The 21,886-nt window shown below is 54.0% G+C and overlaps 1 protein-coding gene across 1 annotated transcript in view; it reads left to right on the top strand.

Annotated features, from left to right (window-relative positions):
• The window catches only part of LOC100902320 (uncharacterized), a 50,018-nt gene extending 28,132 nt beyond the window's left edge, over window positions 1-21,886 (top strand). The window contains exons 4-9 of the mRNA XM_029111999.1: window positions 19,614-19,773; window positions 19,936-20,185; window positions 20,291-20,479; window positions 20,581-20,724; window positions 20,982-21,480; window positions 21,628-21,886. Of these exons, the coding sequence (XP_028967832.1) occupies window positions 19,614-19,773; window positions 19,936-20,185; window positions 20,291-20,479; window positions 20,581-20,724; window positions 20,982-21,480; window positions 21,628-21,844 (1,459 nt within the window). The 3' untranslated portion in view covers window positions 21,845-21,886. The remainder of the gene's footprint in view (window positions 1-19,613; window positions 19,774-19,935; window positions 20,186-20,290; window positions 20,480-20,580; window positions 20,725-20,981; window positions 21,481-21,627) is intronic.

Raw genomic sequence — 21,886 nt, 5'->3', positions numbered from 1 at the left:
ACCGTGATCGTATCGATCGTGATGATAACGATGATTGAGAAAGAACACCTAACGATTGATTGTCCGAATGAAATACATAATCGATCGAGTCGGATACATATTCAGGTCGGTGCCAGAAAAGATCGCGAAGATGCATGAAGAACGCGGGGATGCATGGCGAGAGACAGACGTGTTCGGAAGTACTGAACGACCGACCGAGTGACGGACGAACAGGCGGATCAATGCATCCACCAATCGATCGGGCATCGACTTGACAAAACTGCAATCTAGTTTGTTGTTAGAAACATCAATCGGTCGGTCGAACGATCGATCGATCCATCTATCTATCCACCGGTTCGGTGGTTGGTTCGTTGGTCGCCCATAAATTACTGCAGTCCGCGCCGGTGCTTGTCGAAATGCGCATAGTTTTCCAGATCTTTCTTCGGTCAGCGGCAATCGTTGCGGCGGTGGTGGCAGCCGATGGCCAGTTAGATACTACGACAGAGAGCGTTTGAATACTTTGTATATTCTTCCATGAGATTGATGTCTGTCTGAGCCTGTCCGCCTGTGGCGCGTTTCCCAGACTGTCTTCAACGCAGCCTAGTGGTGCATCGAAGCTGCTCCCGCCTGTTAACCGGTCATGTATCCACTTGGCCGGCCGGCCGGCCGATTTGCCTGTCTGTCTTCCAGCCCGATCGTCTGAAGGACTGTTGACTTGTGAGCTGTACGGCCTGTTGCCTTCAAGCTGTTAGTTCGAGACGGAGAGGCTGTCGGAACTCTCATATGACCTCATCTGACCCGACAGACGGACGAACATACTGACTCTCTGACGATCAGATAGCGACAGCAGCGGCGGTGGCGGCGGCGGCGGCGGCGATAAATATATTCGGACAGCAGCCAGACGAGAGTATGGTCAGAGAGGAGAAGGACCTCATCTGGACCTCAATTCGTTCGAGGCTGCCCTTGTGAACGATCACGGAAGCCACCGAGGGACATGGTGGAGGGGAGAGCCAGCGTGAGCTTTCTCTCCGGTTCGAGGTACCGGCTGGAAAGTGAATTCATGATCTGATCGATTGACCGGTCCACGAGTGTCTCCTCTGCGCTCATGGTGAATTTTGGCGGTCCGCGATCCCGGGTTCCCCGGCGGTATGCAGTAATACGGATGAGATGGAGGGAACATCTCTGGACGGATATAACGATCTTGGGACTTCGAGAGCGCGGAAGCGTAGAGAACACATTATTATTCATAGATACGCTCTCGATCGGTGAAGACGAAATCGAATCACTTCGAGACCTCTCGTCGTGAGTCGTGACGCACGACACCTAATGGAGTACATCTGAAATCTCGCACATTTCTCCAATAATTCTTGTCCTAATGGCAATCTCCGTCTGGTTTGGTCTGGTTTTTCTAGCCGGCTTGCGAGCGGACTGGCGGTGCCTGTTTGACTTACTGGTAGGGCGATCTCGTCTCGACGCGGACCAGAGTTTACATTGCTGTCGATAGCGCGGAGAGTTGTTTCAGCAGCAACATTTGTAACAGCTTGCTGCTCTCTCGAGATATGCATCCGCAGAGTGTGTATCGATACGCCTGGCAGTCGTCTCGATAGAAGGACGACTGGTGGACATTGAGCGGAGCCCACTCGCGATGCCAGACGGATACTCGCTTGTTTGAAATCGCACACCCTCTCTCCTCCTTCCTCTCCTCAATTCTCTTCCAGTCTGTCTCCGAGGGCATTCTCAGTGCAGACGCAGTGTCAAGGCCGCTGAGAGAAGAGTTACTCACATCGACAGACTGACTGACTGATTCGTAGGGGAGTCCACTCGCCGACCCGACCGGTTAGATGATTCAGCGACGGTGAGATCTGATGCCGCTCTCGATTGTCAGACACATCGAGACCTTCAAAGATATTTCGGTCCGATTCGTGAGATTATTTTCGTTTCCAAGGGCGGGAGACTTCGCTATTCTCAGTATTCGTTCTGAGAAGACGCTTTCGAGATGCGCAGGTACAAGCATATCGATTTTGATTATTTGGTCCTTATCGGCGGTCACTCCTCGACAGAGATGATTTTCAATCCTCTCGGCGGCGGCATGGAGCGTTTATTGTGCAGTTCCTCAGTGTGCTCCCTATCGGGAATTCGCTGATGAAGGAGAAGCAATACTTCCAGATTCCGATTTCCCGTCGTTCGCCGCTCCCCACTTCGTGGGTCTGAACGAAAGACAGTGAAGCCCGGCTCCGAGCTCCGGTCAGTAACAGTTCTGGACTCGTGCTCAGATGGTCCGCGATAATTGGGAGCCCTCGTGGCCGCCGCTCGAATCTGAAATTCGATGATTCCAGTCGGGAGAGGCGGCTCGACCGAAAAACCTGTTCAGTACTTCTTCTGTTTATGCGTATCGGACCGTAAATGAGCATCTCACGGGGCCGTTACAGTCTCGTCGTGCCTGGCCGCGCAAACCACCGCAACACGGACGACAGAAACGAACACAACAATTAATACATGCAACGTCACTGAATGCGAATCCATTTTTCAAATCGGATCGAACGACTCGAGAATTGGATGCGGGTACTCTCGGCTCATGAGCTGTCGCTTGATTTTTTTTCGGGTAGAGAAATAATTCATCTGTGTCTCTTCTGGAGGAATTCCCCTTATCGTTGGTAACCGCCTGCCGGGTTCTCGTCTCGACGGAACTTCCTTCCACACAGCGCGATCCGGTCACCGACGGGCTTTCCGAATTCCCTTGCGTCGCCCACCTCAGTGAACCCACATGAAACCATAGCGATCTTGGCAATCATGCACAGTGCGACAACGACATGAAAGTCTTAAATCATCATCGTGCTCATGAATAACGATTCGTCTTGAATGAACGCATTCGTCAAACGGCGAGCTCAAACCCTCCCCGACGACCCGGAATTCTCAAAGTCAGCGTCCCTGAGGAAGAAGCGTGAGGCGTGAGCCCGGAACGGAATGAGCGAAGGTGACCAGACCAAACGTATTTCGCGGTCAAGTCCATGAACTCTACGCGGTTAGCTCCTGGGGACGAGCTTAACCTGTGAAAACGCAATCGAGCTGAAAAATGGGATTACTATCGGGGGGAAAGCCAGTGGTAATCTCCGTAGTTTCTTACCGATCCTCGCCGGTACTCGTGCCGAGATCCCTAGCGCCAGACTAAGCCGAGGCGATACGATCAAAGATCCTCGCAGTGGCTCAGCGGGGACCAGGAACCTCAGACATTACGACAGCGACATTCCGAGCGCAGTGTTCTGGGGAAACGCTGCGTGAGCATCCGAGTCGCTCTGGTTGGAAATCCGGTTTCGAAACGCCAAGAATTCCGCGCTACAGATGGCACCCATCTGACAAGCTAGTCTTATTTTTATAACGCGACCAGAGCGGCTCGCACTGCTGTCTAGTTCCGTTGCCCAAGGTCAAGATAGTAGAGTCCGCTTGAGATATATGTATATTCGTGGCCGGGGCCAGCTCTTCCTACAACTCATCCGAAGCGCATCATACGCGTCCTGTCAGCCTCGGGTCAGCTCTCTGGGAGGCTCAGTGTTTCAGAGAACGTCCGTCCACAGATATAAGGTCTGAGAACTGGAGCTACATCGTTGCGCTTCCTGTTCCCTCAAATACACGAGCGATCATCGATCATTCACGGGGGACGGAAATTCCGCTTCTCATTTTCCCCGTCGAAATGAGTCCGCTCGCGGAGATGTATCTCGATGACTTCGGGGGACGTCTCCGTTTCCCCACGTGGATGTCTCCGAGGCGAGAGAGACAACGAAGGCGCGTGCCCGTCGATTCACGCGCGAACTCATCGACCGTCGACCCGCGGACTCGATCCGCACTAGCTGAGCCAGCAAGGACTCGCTATCCGACTCGCGTAAGTCATCGTAACAGTATCTGGAAGCCTTCCAGCGTCGGAGCCGATCCTTGCCTCTCGGAGAGAGCTGCTCATGATAACATGATATTCTACATTTTATCATATCCAACAGCTGGACGAGCCATGGTCGACTTCTCGCTCGAAATATTTACCGTATTATTGTTCCTTACCCTTTGAGCCAAGCGGTGGACTTCCACAACAAGCTATTTCAGTGTGGCGGTCGTTGTCGGCACGTGGCGGCCTGCAAAGAGATTGTTTTTGCAACGGACAATCTCAACTGATCCACGAGCCTCTGAATGCAATCAATGAAGCTACGGATGCACCTCTGCTGCAGGGAAGGCTGTCCGAGAACATGAGATGGTCGGTATACTTTCGAAGTGACCGCCTCGCCTCTGATTACAGCTCAGTTGTTTTCTCATTTTCACGGGGAAATATTTATCTTGAATGGCAAGGGAGAGACTGTAGTGCCCACCGAGTGAGTCCGGCGTCATGCTCACTATTCGATAATGAATTCGCCTTGGGGGAGCGCACGAGTTTCGACTAATACTATCGCAGTGGAACCAGGCAATGAATCGCAAGGGTTTCGGCGCTGACGTATACGGAGCAAGTCAGTCCGGTGCGGCGGTCAACGAGGGACTTTTCATATCTGTCAGACACTAGAGAAATCAAAAAGCATTCCTGATGACTCGAGACATATCTCTGTTCTACCACTGCAAACGATGCCCGAGTGAACTGGTGTTAATGCTCGCACTCGCTTGAAGAGGAACCTCATTTGAGTGAGTATAATAACTCCGTCGGCAGAAAACAACCTCGTTCGAAGACGAAAGAGTTGATGATTTACGTGTGAGAGAGGAAAAAAACCATCTCGTCTCCGAGTTCTAGCTATCGATACAGGGTATCGAATAGGTCTTGCTTTTTTGGGGCGTGGGCCTATTAGCGGAACTCCGAGCCTTCCTCTCGCCGGGTTTTAGCAGCTAGTCGGCTCTCGAACCTACGTCGATGAGTGAGGTGTCACATGAAAAATAAGGTACACTAGTTCGGTTGAGGAAAAAGAAGCTCTGCTAACCGTAGGCCACCGCCGGTAAGGCGAGACGTCGAGCGAGAAGGCAAATGAGATGAAGTCGGCGAATGCGGAGAACGCTTAAGCGCCGAGCTTAGAAGTCTCCCTCATGGTTTGCAACAGTGTATAGGCTTCTCGAAGGATGCCGGGACATGCACTCTGGCTGCGGCCCAGAACCAACTCGCCAACCAGTGAACGCTCAGTAAACTAACTATTTTTACCTCGACTCGATGAAGGAGGCGTCACGACAGATCCGAACAAAACCGAAACCGGTGAGGTTTTTGAGCAACGTGGCAGCTTCATAAATTATCGCTAAATATCCCCCATTAGATTCGTCAACGAGTGCCGCTCGAGAATGCATACGCCCATTTTAAGTCCCACACACGTACACGCCCGTGAACAAACAAATAATTGGTTCAACGAGCAAGCGACCGACAGACGAACTGACCGAGCGAGCGAAATTCTCGCGAACCCACCTGCGGGTGCAAAATGTAGATTAGATGCTTCGAGATGCTCCCCGATCATATAATCGACTTGCGAAATCGGCAGAAAGGTGCTCATCGGTAGCGAAACTGAGACCCTTTCATGCAGATTAGCGGCATCCTGAGAGAGAGGTCCGACCGCAACTCTCCAATTGAAGTAGTGTGCTTTCCAATTCGCAGCGTTCGATTGATTCGCCGAATAACCTCTACCCGAGGCTTGAGTCCGTCAGGAATTAAGTAAACGGCGTGTCCTAATTCGAGCGGTTTCGTCGCTCATGAGCACGGCCTCACAGGGTAATTCTCATGAGCACTTCTCTCGGAGACTGTTTTGAGGGGTTTCTCGCGGGAACACAGGCCGTTTCACGTCGCGAATTTTCGCGAAGGAGGACGAGAGGTCAGGCGCGCCGATCGCCTTACATGTACAGAGTCTCGCCAGGAATCTCTGAGCGGATGAGCGTGCTACCCACGGGCAGGTTGATTTTCGTCTGCTCCCGTTGACGTCTGATTGGACCCCGGTACGGGAATCACGGGAATATCAGCGAGCTCGATCGCGGGAGGAGGTAATCGGTGTTCGGGAGTTTCTCCCAACAAAGGCTCATCTTCAATCAGTGAGAGCGAGCGTGGTCCAAGGGGCAGGAGTGGATACCGAAAAGCTCCGAACAAACTGACGTGTTGGTTATGAAATCCACGAGGTCTGTTCGTCGATCTTCGCCGGTCCGCGAGACCGTCGGCACGGATATTTAGATAAATGGATGATAGTTCTGTCGCAGCTGCATTCGTTGCCGCTGCCCATGGTGGTGGTGGCGGATGCTGTTGTTGTTGTTGTTGTTGTGGTGGTGGTGGTTTTTGAAAGCAGCGTATATTTCGTTTCTGTCCGAGCTTCTTTCCTCGGTGAGGAGAAGTCATCATTATAGTGGATCTCTGTCGACTGTCTGGTCGACTGCATGCGAGCATCGGTTTTTCAGCAAGCTTTCCTCTCGTGAAAATTGCCTCCTTTGTTGGGATGCTGACTTGGCAAGCCAACTGACCAGCCAGCTTGATGACTGACTGACTGACTAACTGACTGACTGACTGACTGACTGACTGACTGACTGACTGAACAGTCATGTGTCTGTCCGTCAAAGCTGACTAGAAATGAAGACTAGGTGTCGTTTGTTGATCGAGCCATGAGGAGTTGCCTTTCACGAAATTTCCTTACGTCAACGGTTTATCATTCCCCCACTCCAGTGCTGTCGTTTTTGTTGCTGAAGCCGTTGTTGCCGTCTCCAATCCTGCCGCCGTCGCTGTCGTCGTGAATGACGCGCCTTCGTCGTCGTGCCATTCTCCTGACCGGAGAGCGGTCCCAATAATCAATCTGCAATCATCTGAATCTCACTCAGCGCAGACGTTCAGGGAGAAGGAATCCGGCGTCGGAACAGATCCCTAAACCTCGAAGAGTTATCCCAGACAGTCCCCGGTGGATTAGTTAGGTCTATCATTCATCTGATGCTTTTTCCTCTCGTCTGGAAGCTGCACGTCTCAGTCAGTCAGTCATTCCTCCAGTCCCTCTGTCGCTCGGTCGGTCGGTTCGACGTTTATGAAGAAAAGCCATAACACCGGTCAGACTGCAGAGTTCTTCCCCCTTTGCCTCTCAATAGTCTTTAGTCCTTGTCCCGTTACTCCACGACGAAAGTTTCCAGGGGTAGTCTGCGCGATCTATGGACTCTTAGCTCTGTTCTATTTCTTTCTTGGCTGCGGTCTGCAGCGGAGGCGGCAGACGCTTTTTCTGATGAACTCGAATGAAGCGAAGAGTGCCCGGGATAGGCGGACTGGCACCGGGAACCGGCTCTCGTGCTGTCTGCGGTGTTGTCGGCAGTGCTCGTGGCAGCCTGCCTGCCCGCCCGCCGGCCTGTCGGGTCTGGTGTACACACTGAAGTCAGTAAACCCATCAAGAACACGGAGGGAAAGGGTTGGCGACGCTCGGCGAAGTCTCCGGCTTTCGCTGGAAGCGCCTCTGCAAGCAGAAGCGTCTTCGGCGGACTGCGGCGGCGGCAACACCATCATCGTCAACGGCCAAGACTGTTGCAGCAGCCAACGCCGATTTGACCAACGACCGCATCGGCATGATATTCTAGTCCAGTCCCGCGGTGCTTGATTGCGGCAAAGCGACTGCGTGCAGGGTCCGCTCCCATCGGACTGATTGGTCGACTCAGATTTCTCGTGGGCGATTGAGACACGTTCTATTAATTCATCTCTCCCCGGAGGTGTGGCACGCTCTTCGAAGGTGTGAACCGCTAGCGATTCAAGCGCTCAATAGGTTTTCGCGTCGAATCGATCCGTCCTCGTGACCTCCGACCTCAACCGGATTTCGGTTTGCTGTCCGGACGGGGAAAATTGATACGCGCCGTCCGAACAACGCGTTCAGCGACAGCCCGATCGGAACTCGCTCCCTAGAAAGCTGGAACAGATTCGCGTAGGGAAGCGCGTCGCTTTCCTCGCTGCGGAGGAGAATACAACTCAGGGACTCCTACGGGCTTGATCGAAGACGCAACCGCTCAGGGAAAGACCCGGATGAGCATCGGCAACTCTCCTTGATTTCGTCAAGCGACAGTCAGTCTGAAGAACGACCGAGCCAACCAACCAACCAGCCAGCCCGGCAGGCAACGAGTTTGGTTAAGCGATCGCGATGGCGGCCGCGATCGGCAGGCCGGTCCGTCGTTCGCTCTGTCGAAGCGATCGGCAAGGCTCGTCGACGATAATATGCAGAATCGACATATTCAACATTGACATAGGTTCGCCGGCTCTTTCGTACAGCTACGGCAACAATCGCTCGAAACTATCAATGCTAGATGGAAATTCAATAATAGACAAGTTACACCATCATCCGATTGCCATTAGTGAGGGAGTGTCTACTGAATGCTTACCAAGCCCAGACGGGTCTGCGGAGAAGGACAAGAAAACCAGTAGAAGGTCGGGAGAGCAAAACCATTTCCACACTTCTAGCGAACAGCCGGGAAAGCAACGACTCCCAAGAGGACGGCCGGAACAACTCTACCTGAAACTTGTAGACAAAACTACTTTATGCCTGACACCATGAATCCGCTGTGTCGTGTTGCGGGGGAACCTCACGCCTCTTCCAGCGATACTGCGGACAGAGACTCCGCCCTCAATGCATTTCCCTTCGGGAGAAAATTTCAGGGCAAGTGAATCGGCGGTTCTGCCGTGATAGCCTGACGTTAATCCGATCGGTTGACCACCTAATTGTTGTCGCTCGTCACCGGATTCACTGGAGCGCGTCTCGTTTTCGAGCCACTCAAGCGGCCAATCGCGATCGAAAACTACTTCTCCGCCCCGCCGCTCGCACCTTCAGGACTGCGAAATTCGGCGTATTTCTCGTCGGACGGAATCCGGAGCTGCAGTCCGATGCCGACGCGCGTTGGGTATTCTAGCGCTGCGCACGCGTTATCTTTAGCGGCGGAGGGAATTTTTATTACATTGTATCATTTCTCCCTGCAACTTCTGGTCAGCAAGCATTCGGACCAGCTAGTTTGCTCGCTCGTTTCTCCAGTAACAGCAGCGGCACGGACGCATGACGACAGGCCGCTGAAGCGACTAGATTTTGAGTTCCTTCGTCCGTCTGTCCGGCAGTTTGTTTTTCTGAGCGTCTGCCGTCCAGTCAGTCCATCAGTCTGACTGTTCGAGTCGTCGAGGGTTACCGTAATAATAATAACCATCACGGGAAATGGTAGAAGCTTCTACGGTTTCACTCTACTGATGAAATGCTCCTTTTGTTTCTGCTACAAAGCATATCAATAACTTGTACGACTGAGCGAATCCAGTCCGGAGGAACGGGGACGCAAGAAGCCCAGATATGGGAGAAATCCGTAGTGTCGCAAGCAGAGCTCGAAAAAACTCCCTGATGGTCACTGGGGTATGTTCTTTTTTTTCCGACGACGACGTCGACGTTCTTCCCCAAAGGATGAGCGTCACCGACAACTCCGAAAGGATGCACAGTCCGTTCGTTTTCGTGATTCGTGAGTCGATGGACCCGCGGCCGTCGAGTTCGGTCTTCGTGGAGCGCTGGCTGGGGCAGCGCTATCCTACAGTGAGGCTTCTCAGAACATGAGATGTTATTATCCGGCCTTTTGCATTAGACTCTTGTTCGGAACAAGCTCGTGAATGGTTCACGGAACCGCGGCGTAAATCAACCTGTACGTGGGCTTCGTGCCGCACAGACTCTTTGTCCGCAGAACGCAGTACTCGTACTTGGCTCAGCAACGGTGTGGCGTCCGTAGTGTTGGCGGTTACGGTGTTAGTCTTCAAATCTGAACTTTCAGACTTTGGATCCCATGTTGGTGGAACGCCTGCGCTTTGGACCCTTCGTTAGTTTTACTGTCGTTCCTTGATGAGCTCAAGAACCAGAATGGAATGCAGATCTTGACGCAGCCAGTTCAGTAACCGCGCTATTCGGCTTTCTTTCGGGCTCGGGCGATTCAGCGAAGCCTCAAATGATCGTCCGAGGTCTCGGAGTTTTCGAATCGTTTTAGAAATTATCGCATCGAGAATTAAAATCGACGCACAGGCTCCAGCCTTTGATCTCGGTCGCTGGAGACGCGGGACTCCCCGGTGTTTCTGAATCTCTGCAGAGTCTTCCATCTCTGATAAGTCGATGTTAGACATCAAAGAACAACGTCAAACGGCGATGCTACAAGAAGCCAACTCTCATACCCCGGCAGCCGAGTTCTTCGCGCAATCGTAACGAGCCATCGCTAAATCTTCTGACCGCTCTTCTGACCGGATCGGGGACTGATTCACTGACTGAGTGAGATTTACGGGGCTCGCGGTAACCTCCATCGTCCAATTCCAAGTCTGTGAAATACAGCGCCGCGCCGCTTGCGAATTTCAAACGAGAGGTTCCACGCAGTGTGGTCGAACTGATGATCTAAATCTAAATGACTCAATCCCCGCTCAAGGAACTCTGGAGCAGCAGTCTAAACTCAATGTGCGATGCATCTTGCCTCCGATTCGACGCCATTTCGTCCTTGTCGGAGAAAACGGAAGCTTCAGCCCGAATGATCCTTCATCCCCGATGATGATTGGAACGACGTACAATGGAGACGGTGCCGGCAACTCTCGGAGAGAGGGAAGGATTATCCGTTGATCCTCCACTGTGAAGACGGGGGAAATTAATATTGTGGATCTTCTTCTAGCGACCTCGACGACGGAGTTGACCTTAAAACCTCGTCGTCGTTGTCGTATCCTTCCCTCTGAGTTGTCCGTCAAAAACTCTGCGTAAGCTCACATCGAAGCCTTAGATCAAGGGCTTCTCCCTCCCGTCCAGAGTCTGAAATCCTTGCCGCTTCTTATCTCTTCACGTCACAGAACCGGATGCACGATGAGGCTATGCAAGCCGACTCTCTGCCCTCTCCCAATTTCTATACAATGTTTCATTCGGGGACGGACGTGATGATGATGGCGGCGGCGGTGCCGGTAGCAACGGCAACAGCGACGAATAGGGCGGCAGCAACAGGCGGCTTGCGCAAGAAGACCTTCGAATCCTTTCCCGCCAGCCGTCCGGCTGAAGCAACCAAGGCTTCCTCTAGCTCCCCACGGTCCTGGCGTTTCCTTGGGATCGGCCTCAGCTAGTCCACTGTAACGCAATCGTTTACTTGTCCCGAGAAAAGACTCTATCGATACTCGGTAAGAGCATACGTCAGTTCTAGCCGTCCGAACGGGCCGCATTCCCCGCTGAACTCGCGCCGCACGAACTTGATCTGTTCACGTACGATATACGTCCCTTGCCGCGGTGGGCCAGAATCTGTTCGAAAGCTCTGGACGGGGGCTCTCGTGAGGGGGAGATTCGCCCCCCTGCTCCCGAAAACGTTCACGTCCGCCTCCATACAGAAGCTTGCCAACACCATGGGACTCCGGGCTCCACGTGAACGAACGTTAGACGTCGGAAAGTCTGAATACGTCAGAGAAACCTGTCACACTTTCTTGTGATGAACAACAATAATATATCGATCGTGGGGCCTCGAATCAATTTTCATCGGTTGAGTTCATTTTGAATACTTAGTCGCTAGAAGTCAACGGTTGGCATCGCGTGGAAGGACACCGTTGTGGGTTATGCTGAACCTTCATGTGGGTCCGGACGCTGCCTCGTTTCGTTTCAGTCCACCGCTCTCAGATCTCAAGAGGACTAACGTGAATGCTCTGAGTATACTCGTGGGTGGGAGCCCGCTCAATTGTTCCAGCCGTTTCCGAAGCGGCCGTAAGCTCACCGAGCCAACGGCGGGCGCATCCGGACAATATGGCGGACGTCTCAGGGGACTCTTCCACCCCACCAAGGTGTCTGGTTTGTTTCATTGTTGCATTTTCGCAATAAAGTAGCCGAGACACAGTTTCAACATAGTTCCAATATCAGCTCCTCGGGCGTGACGTGCGTCTTTCGCAACTTTCCGAGCTTACCCCCGACGGGGCGGCCCGACGTCGACCCCTCCGTCCGCCAGGCCCCCGCTCTGAGCCTACGTTTCCTCTCGTAGCGGACGCGTTCCTCCCAGCTCGCGTCCCCGCTCTTACCCACCGCTGCCGAAGCCCTGGTCCTGGCCATTCCCTAAGAGCCCTCGTCGCCCCCTCCCCCATTTCGGTCGGTCTGTCGGTCGGGAGGCGGTCTTCAGGAGTTTCGCAATAGACTCCCAACAGCGGATTGGCCACCCCACCCTCCCTTCGCCTCCTCTGCAACGTTCTATCTCGCCCGACGTCCCGAGACCCCGTTTGTTGCCGGAGTCCCGTCAGCACAGTTTCGACACCCTCCTCGACGTCGTTCAAGGCCCCGCCAGAACCCCGTCTGGTGCCCTCGCCGCCGATCCCACTCGGCCCCCAATGGCCTCCAAAAGCTCCCAAGCCTCGGAGGGTGGGGAGGGTCGGCCGCCGTCGTGGCTCTGACGAGCTGGTTGTGGTGTCTCGTTTTGCGGCACGGGCGTTCCTCCCCTGCACACACGGTGGAAGCTCAATGTTGAGGGTTTCGGGAAGACTCTAGTCTATCCAGAGCACGGGCATAGGAATGGTCGGGTGACTTTCCGGAATGGCGTTCGGTCTGTCTAAAGTGTATCCCGCACCGGAAGAAAGTCCGCGTCTCAAGGTCTCTCCGGCCGAGATCTCGGTGTGAGACGGTCGGCTGCCGGGGAGAAGCCTTGGCAAGCCAGAGGTCGAGAAGATACAAAGTATCGTTCTCTGTAGGATCTCCCGTCGGCGTCGCCCTCCCTCTTACCCCCGCTCTTCTCTGGCCCATTGAACGAGCGAACGGGCGAGCGAGCGAGGATGGGGGAAGGAGGAGCGCTCTGGTCGAATCTCCCGACGTCTCGATTGCTCGTGAGCGTTACGCAAAGCGAGGGACCGAAAGGTCCAGAAATCCCCCTGAGAAGCTAGTCGCGACAGTCTGTCTCGGCTTCGTTTTCGCGCCTCGATCGAGCGTCAGGAACTAAGATGGGCGTCGCCGCAAGGAGCGCAATTTGTTCCAGAGCCGAAGATAGGCGAAAGCGGAAGCCGAGCCAGAACGCCGAGGCTGAGAAAGGAACATCCGGAGGAAATTAAGGACAAATAAAGCTCCGACCAGCCGATCATGAATGCTAAGAGAGCCGCCAGCGGCTCGTCCGCACATAGAAACCGCTATATTAAGTTTTGTAAGGGCGCGCGTCATGCGATTTCCAGGGAGAAGTTCTAGTCACATTGTCTCGAAAAGCGGCTCTGCTCTCAATGTCGTAAGAGTCTTGGACTCAGACGACGGCGCCGGCGGTGGTGGTTGGGGCAGCAGCGGCGGCGGCAGCAGCAGCAGCCATCGGGCCAGAGGGACCAGACGCACAGAGCTCGTACGTGTTGTTCCATCCAACGGCCAGTAGGCTCAAGGGAGGGTGGGAAAGGGTCCAGAACAGTTGGAAGGGGTCCAGAAGAAACCACCCGCCCGCCTGCCCGCCTGTCCGTCCGTCTTTCCGAACCAACCACCGAACGAAAGAGTCAGCGAGCGGCGGGTGGGTGGGTAAGCCGCTTGTCGGGGCTGCAGCGTGGCCGGCAGACGGGCGGGCGGGCTGGAGGGTAGCTGCCTGCCCGCCCGCCCGTCGGCCTGCTGGGTGAAGGAAGACGGCGGTCCTTGAACGTGATGGCTGTTTCGCAACACCGCTATCAGTTAGGCTGGGCCAGACTAGATACATTGTATCCAACCAGGCAACGGCAGCAGCAACTCAGGCTCAGCCGCCCGCTCACTCACGCGTCCGGTTTTCTGACTGGCTGGAGAAACGCCATAAACTCGACAGGGGCGACGGGGGTCGAGGTGGGGAATAGAGGGCTAGAAGGGTCGTTCTTGCGAAAGAGTCCGTGATCCCCATTCGCGGCTGTTGCTATGCTGATTCGCATTTAGAAATTCCGGAACAGCTACGTTGCTCCTTCGCCTGGCCGTTTCGGGCTCATGCTGCAGTGTGAAGCTGCTATACGTTTGTACCAGAAGAAAAAAAGAACGAGTGAGAGCAAGAGTCTATTAAACGAGGAACATCCCCGGGGATTACTCTGGAATTCTGAGACTGTGTTTCTCTTCCCGCTCCTCCGTGTAGATTCCGGATAGAAGTCTGCTGAATGAACGTCTCTCGAAGAGACAGTCCCGACTGATGTAGATTGAGGGCCGACATGGAGGCGGCGGGAGCTATCGCTTACTAAACCCTCTTGCTCTCTCAAGGTCATTTCTGTAAAGGTTGGGAACACCGATATATATATATTGTTCCTGAGGCTTTGTCGAACAGAATTGTTCTACTGTCCCGACCTTCCCGGTATTGTATCGTACAAGTCAACCTGATCCATTCCACGACTCCCACTTGAATTAAAGACTTGATTGATTTACCGCAGATCTGTTTTTTTCGGAGGTTTCGAACGAAATATTCGTTTCCGTCTCATACAAGATCTGAGCTGATCTGACTCTTGCCATTCATTTCCCCATTCATCTTTCTGAACCCCACTCACGATCAATATTCTGATCGGCGGAATCGAGAGTATATCGATGTCTTTCTGGGGGCGTCACATGACTGAACGACGTGACAGCTGATCCGTGTCATAGAGCCATCCTGACGAAGAAACGGTGTTGCAGTGATAGTTGCGCTGCGCGTTCCGTCAGGAACGTAATCTCTGGCAGATCGATAATAACCAGGATTGAATTGAGAGATCCAGCCAGAGCCCTCGGTAGTGGCGGATATGTAGGTAGAGGTAGCAGTTGAGGTGACTCGTACCCGCTCGAGCTCGCTCCGTTTCCGCTACAGTGTTGCACATTGCTTCAGTGTCGAGGAGAGAGGGTAAGCCATCGGCGGCGCTGCCCTTCATCTCCAAAAACGCGGAAACGTAACAGCCTACCCTCGTTTCGCTTCTGGCTCGGACCGCTCTGTCAGTATTGCTCTGCCCTTTCTGGACGTTTTTTTTTCATACTCGGATGTCCCGATCTAAAAATGAATATTCGAGCCTTGCGAGGCACTCGATTCGTCATTCGATTACACATCTGGTGGACTCCATCGCGACGAATTGGAGCCAAATGCTGAACTTAAGCCGGTGACGAAAGAGGGTTTCACCTGCCATCGAACTTTGTAATCAGCAGGGGCAGCGCTCTCAACATTGTATTTCATATGCGAGAGAGGGATTACGTGCCCGCCTCCCGTGGTGGGTCGGTGTCGAGCGCCGGACGACGTGCCCAGAGCGCGCGCGGAAGTATCAAGAGCGTTGCATAGCGGAGAGCCTCGATCCGGATTAAGATTCCTCCGGCGAGATGCGGTCTTCCAATGGGGTCCAGAAGCGCGATATCACGCGCTTTTCCAGGCTCGAGATTTTCGATTTCCAACCCGACAAGGTCGCGATCGAAGGACCCCGGCCCAGGGAAACTCGCACGTGCTCCGTCGTGCGCAGCGCATTGCTGAGCTCGCACAGTTCCATCTCTTGCACTCACGTATTAGTGGTTTACGAAGCGACACGGATTTCCCCGCTGGGGAGGGAGTTCAACCCCTCGCCCTCGAACCACCGCCCCCTCCTCCCCCTCCCCTCCGCCCCGACCTGTGAAATACTCCTCGCTCGCGAATCCTGGAACGGATCTGTTTCCCGATACATGGTTTGGCTGGAACGAAAGGCCGATCTTGCTGCTGACGACGACGCGACGCCGTTATCGCCCTCCTCCTCTACTTCTATTCGCAGAATCATTCACAGTGTTCTCTTCGAGCCGGGAGAGGGATTGACCTCGAGCACGTGGAATCCCTCCTCTACACGGGTGGACGCTGAGGCTTCTCCAAGGCCAGACGATGAACTTCCTGCGGAACTTCCGCACTGGAATGCCAGGGTCAACGGGGGCGAGACACGCGCTCAGGAACACGGAGGGAGAAGTGGGAAGAAACTTTGAATCGCTCTGTGAACGAGGGCACGCGCTCTCTACTGCTACCCTGTCCCCAAGGGACTCACTGAATTTCCATGGGAGACTCACAGAGTGCAGTAGTCATGTGCCCCTTCTCGTTTGGCTCTTGTAAACACTACGAGCCGTCGGGAGTACCGTCTGCAGATGACGTCGGTGTCTGCCCCTCTTGACCTCACGAGAAATTTTCGCAAAACCTATTCGACCAGGATATTTTTTCCGCATCGAACGGACTCTTTCCGATTCCTGTTTGAGAGCTCCCGACTACGCCTGGGGTCCATCGGATCCGCCTGCGGATTTCACGCCAGGCAGGTTCGGGATGGTTATCGCGTGAGCGGCGCCACGAAACGGCAACCGATGTTTGCAATCTCTTCTGACACATTTCGAATTCTGAAGTCCTTAACGGATTCAATCAAGCACCGTAACTGATGGATTCCTAATAATTACCGGAACAAAGACTATGATCAGTATTTGCGATTTCCAAATCGCCTAGTAAATTTCGTTTGTCATTTTATAATTTATACTTCGCCCGGAAACTTGTTTTAAGCAACGGTACAAGTCTGGCGGCAGTCTCCCATCCTGCACTTCCAAACGTTCACGGAATATCTAGCGCCGACGGCAAACTGTCATCATCTGCCTAGCTCTGCGTTTCCCTGTTGCCGTGAGCTCATCGACCTCCGCCTGGCTGAGAATGGAAATACTGAGGCGCGTGGCGACCTTGGCGCTACAGCGGCCGAGAGCGATACACGTGCCGACCCTCCTCCTCCATCTCGCCAAGACTGCTTCTACCCCTGTCCGCGGCCGCTTCCGCCGCCGCTCCTGGTACGGCTGTCAATTGTGAGCTATCCTGCGGGGAAATGCCGTGCGAGCGAAGATCGACAATACGTGTATCTTTAGAGACCTCCACGGAACGGCTGCCACAACAACACAACACGCGCCGGAGATTTCCGAGTATGCGTACTGACGTTTTTTTCAAGTTTGCTCCGTACGATTCGAACGCCCTATAGATACAGGTAGTAATAGAGCCGACCCCGCCTGCACAAACAAACTCTCGAATCGATCTCGCGAGAGAAATTATCACGCTCCCCAGTGCTGGCCTCGATTCCGGCCGAAAAGTCTCGTCCCGAGCTCCGGAGTGTTCTCTGACTTCTGACAGCTCCGATCTGCTCCATCGGTTTCCTTATGATTATTGGATGCGCTACGGAAAACCGCGACAGGCTCCGTTCTGATTCCCATCGGTGTCCTGAGTGCCAACTCGGTGCTCGCACTGAGAGAAACTCGGTCAGGACTAATCTGAGAAACACCTGCTGTGCAGAATATTCGGAATTGATCCCATGTATTCATAGACAGCTTGGATGAGAGCAGTATTCCCCGCGTTGTATTGGAGCTGAAGGTCGGAGTATTGCGGGTCGAACCTCTGCGCCATGATAGGGCTCTGATCCTGGCTGAGTTCCTTATTTCGAAGTTAACAACTCGATTTTTGATCGCCAACGATGCTTGGCCGCTCAACATCTCACCAAATACTCAGATCGTAGACTTCGTTGACCTTTCAAGATCGACTGTTTACTCTAGCGCTTAGGATCGTCTCCAGTGTTCTCAGTCGCCGCCCGGGAGCTCGATGACATTCTTGAGAGACCCGGCAATGACCTTGCGTCTGCGCGTGTCGTCTCTCCCGCACCAAACTTGTACAATTTCTTTACCTAGAGATCTACGAGCTCCGAACTCTTTCCCATCTCGTTCTTACGTTTTCCATCAAAGTGAGTCATCCTCCCAAGAGCGCTAAGAGCGCGATCTACGCGAACGACACGTTACGTCACGGCGGTGGACTCTGCCGGCGTTCAGTGTTGTGGAAGCAGGTGAACAAAGCCCTACGCTGATTTCCGAAGAGAAGAGGGAAATGCGCCGGTCCCAGACCGCGGTTCCCACAGCGCTTCTCCGAGCGGGATATTCGGAGCTCATTTTCTGAGAGAGAGTCCTTTCGGTTCAGAAGAAGGATAATTCTCCTGGTAACGATGACGTTTGCAGCGCGAAAACGGGGCGATGGACGGAAGCGCTCTCTATCTCTCCATCATGATCTACGTCGGGACGATAGAAAATAGGACGGGAACTAATAACGGAGCGTCAGCTGGAGAGACTTTGCCAGGGCTGGAATTGTTTCTGAAGTTCTCGTGGCCATCTCCATTTCCCTCGAACGAATCGTTGAAGATCCTCGCAATATCTAGGTCTTCGAATGGGGTGGGAGCGCTCGCGGTCGCTTGCTCCGGAGCGCTCTGGCTTGATATACACATGTGTAGTGCAAATAGGAGGGAGCAGAGGGAGCGGGACCGGGAGCTGCAGGCTGCTACAATGTATCGGATGAGTAGGTGGGAGGATGGATAACAGGTTGGAGGGGTCGCTAGAGAACGAGTGCCTGGAAGGTCTGGGAGGGAGGGAGGAAGCGAAAGGTTCCCGACTCCCGGTCGCTGGGTGGGGTTTCTGGGTGGGAGAGCGAGAGCTCTGCAGACCACGTCAGGGAGCATCGGTGCGAGCTTCGGGGAGTTTTCGGCGTGAGAGAACCGAGGAAAGCCTGACGAGGAAGCGCTGCCTCGGCAACAGCGGATCTGAGTTCTGACGTCTCATCTGCATTTCATCAAATGCCGCCCCGCCAAGTTTTTGGACAGAGAATAATTTTTTCATGTCGTCGCGGTTGCTCGGAGAAGTCTGAAGTCGGGTCCGCCACACGTCGATATCGATCGGCCGTGTTCTCCGATGAGGCGAAAAAAGTGTCAGCCCCACCATTTGTTTACGCTGTGCCACGTGCCGGGGTTCTATCCGGCCTCCCTCGCGTATGCGCTTCGCCATCGCCGCACGTGTGCTCCATTTGCGTCCTCAAACGCCGCACCATTCGGGAAATCTCTCTCGCTCGCTCGGCGCTAGCGGAGGTAGTTGGTCAGGTTTGCGCGTGTCCCGGAGTTCAAGGACACGGAGCGAGACACACGGAAGTTATGGTAGTGTTCTCCAACAGCGGCAGCGGCAACGCGGCGGCGGCGCAGCGGCAGCAGCAGCGTCAGCAGCGGCCACACCAGAGGCGGCACGAGGCAGTCCGGGAGGAAGGGAATAAGAGGAGAGCAGCGAGGAGGAGGAGGAGGAGGGAAGCCCGTTCTGGACGTCGGCAGGGCCCAAGGGGAACGAGAGAAGACGTGGAAGACGGGGATGATGGGAGGAAGGAAACGAACTCAGCACGAGCGAGCGAGCCAGCCAGCCCACCGAGCGCTCAGGGGAGAAGGGGGACTGGATTCATGGTCCCACTCACCAGACGGGGTTAGGGATCGAGCGTCGGCTTCAGCGGTGCCGGGGGAAGAGGGTTGCGTAAGCTGCAACAAAGTTCCAACTCGGGAGTCTCTGTTCTGTGGAGGATGTTCAATATGCTAGCTCCTGAGAAGTTTTATCCTCTGTCTGAGAACATTTTTATAATTCCTCCACTCATCCGTCTCGAGTAGTCGGAGGAATCGATTCTCATGACTTGTCACGACGAGCCTAGCTATAGCATGTAGTTACTATGTATTCAATTCGAGAACCGTCTGGCCGCGGGACGGCCTCGCTGTCATAACGCTGGGACTGTCGTAGATTTCCGTGTCCGTCGATGCTGTCTTTCCACGCCGTTCCTTTTCCCCATTAGGTTGATGACCTTAGGTTGGCGAGCGGTAGACAGGGCGACTGCCCTCTCGACATGCTCCGCTCCTCGAATTGCTGAACAGCCCATTTTCGCTCACAGCCTCTTCTGAGCTTTGTTCGTTCAAATTATTCAGAGAGCTAAACTTCTCCTTGCAGCAACCGTTCGGGCCAGTGCAAGGCGCACATCTACCTGCGGTATCGATCTCAGACAAGACGATTGGCAATCATGACTGCCACGCATATCCACAATCATCCCCAGGAAGAGGGCGCTTCACTCAACACCAGAATATGTGTTACCGAACGGCTCGGCAGACAGGTAAGTCGGGTTCGAAGTCTCCGATGATTACCTAATTGACCGCCGACGAGTCGAGACGATTCCGGAGCAGAGCGGCTCGTATCTCCAGACGAATGATTTCCTTGACAATACTCCGAGTTTAAGTGAGTTCGGCAGGAGCGGTACGAGCATGATGAATTTCAGGATCGATTAGCCCCGCGGCGCAAGGGAGCTCGGAGCTCGAAGCCTCTCTTGTCCTCGGTGATGCCTCCGCACTCATCTCAATTCGTTGGTCGTGGACGAAGCTTCGGGCTGTCGTCGAACTCGCCACCAGAAACAGTGCTGTCCACGCCTTCAGCATCCCCACCCGTACCTTTGGATTTGCGTGCGGGTAGTGTGCCCGGAGGAGTACTCAGCCATCCGTTTCTCTCCGGACTACCCTTCCTTCTACCCGGTGGGTATTGAATTTTCCTACGGCGTAACATCGAGCTCCTCGACCTGTTCACGATAACGGTCACGGAAAACTCATATTTATCGCTGAATCGCCCTTTTTTTCCAGGGGCGGGCCATCTCAATTCAGACGCTTTTCTGTCTCGGCTCATCCAGGCACAGGGAGGAATTTCCGGAGCTCTATCCGGAGTTGTTCCCTCATCGACAAGTCCGAGCGAGTTCCTCGCGCAAATGCGAGTCGGTTCCCCTCTCCACGGTAGCGGGCTTGTTCCTCCTTTTTCACCAGACAGTCTCCTAGGTGGGCGCTCATTGATTATCATTTCACCTATCAAACAAGTTCCCACCCCATGACCATCGGCTCGATGCTGGCCTCGGAAGCTAGAATTTTTTTCTTCGCAGGGCAACGTCTTTCTTCATTCCGTCCTTTCGTGGGGGCTCACGCTCCCCCTCTGCCCGACGAGAGTGCTGGTACCAGCAGGGCTTTTTCGCCAGGTAGCTTGCCTCCGCACTTGCAATCTCATTTCTCTCATAATGTGCAAAATGGTAAGTGACTCGGTTACATTCTTTGACTCGGTTACGCACGAGTTACGTTGTCGATGTACGACACGAGCGAGTTGCTGATCCTGTTTCCTAAGACGGTGGATATTCTCGGAAAGTCGACGGAGGATATTCTCGGAAAGTCGACGGTGGATATTCTCGGAAAGACGTCGGCGGATAATTATTATTCAATTTCACGTATTCACGGGGATATCGTCCCTGATCCTCGAGCCACGACGCTCATTATATCGTTCCTCTCGCAGGCATTACTCCTCCGAGAAGTGTAAGCAACGGCTCCAATCCGAACTCAACTGCCAGCGGTGTACTGGAGCCAGAGTGCCTGCTGAGAACGACCGAAGCAAAACGTCAGCGGCTTTCGCCCTGCGGAAGCGAGACGTCGACAACAACGAGTATGAATGTCGTCACGTCCAATGGATTCGCTGAGACCCGCTCGTTCGATGGCGAAGCCGACATCGACGTTTCGGATGCTTCGCGTCGTTCTCCGAGGACGCGGGGAGCTGACGATGAGGAGGTTACGCTCGTCCAAGATCTCAGTACTAAGAGCGGCTTGTCGAGACGCGCGAGTAGCGCTTCGTCTCCCGTGGAAGTCCCCGTTTCGCCGGTATCGCGAACGTCCGCCTCGTCGCCCATTGGTCCCGAAGATCAAGACCCCCCGACAAACCAACAACCAGTTTCGATAATTGTGAGAACGGGCTCAAGCGAGTACGAACTCCGTTGGGAACAGCTCGAATCCCTGTTCAGGTGGGTGGAGAACAAAGAGACTAAACAGGGGAACAGCTGGTCCTCCAGCAGCGACTTAGCAGATGAAAAAAATTCCACGCTCCTCGTCTGCAGATGCTTATCCCTGCCGACGAGCTGGAGATGAACAGAGGACTTTTTCCCTTCCAGATTGTGCGCGAAGTGCGGTGGAGGCGTCGACGAAATCTCAGACAGCGACCATGGCGCCAAATCCAGCACGTTCAACGGCGTTTCAAGTAAATCCGTCGCTGCCATAAACGGCTCCATTCAAGGAGAAGCAGGTCCCATCACAGTCGAGACACTCTGCCAGCTTGCCCGGCGCCAACGTGATCACAGCCATCCCGATCCATATAACTCGGAGAGGTGACTTACACTCAACTCGGTGGAGAACCAGAACGTAGATGTTCGT

This window comes from Galendromus occidentalis, unplaced genomic scaffold (genome assembly GCF_000255335.2).
Source record: "Galendromus occidentalis unplaced genomic scaffold, Mocc_1.1 scf7180000077478, whole genome shotgun sequence".
NCBI lineage: Eukaryota > Metazoa > Arthropoda > Arachnida > Mesostigmata > Phytoseiidae > Galendromus > Galendromus occidentalis.
The sequence above is the reverse complement of the archived record's forward strand: the minus strand, read 5'-3'. Positions and strand labels throughout refer to the sequence as shown.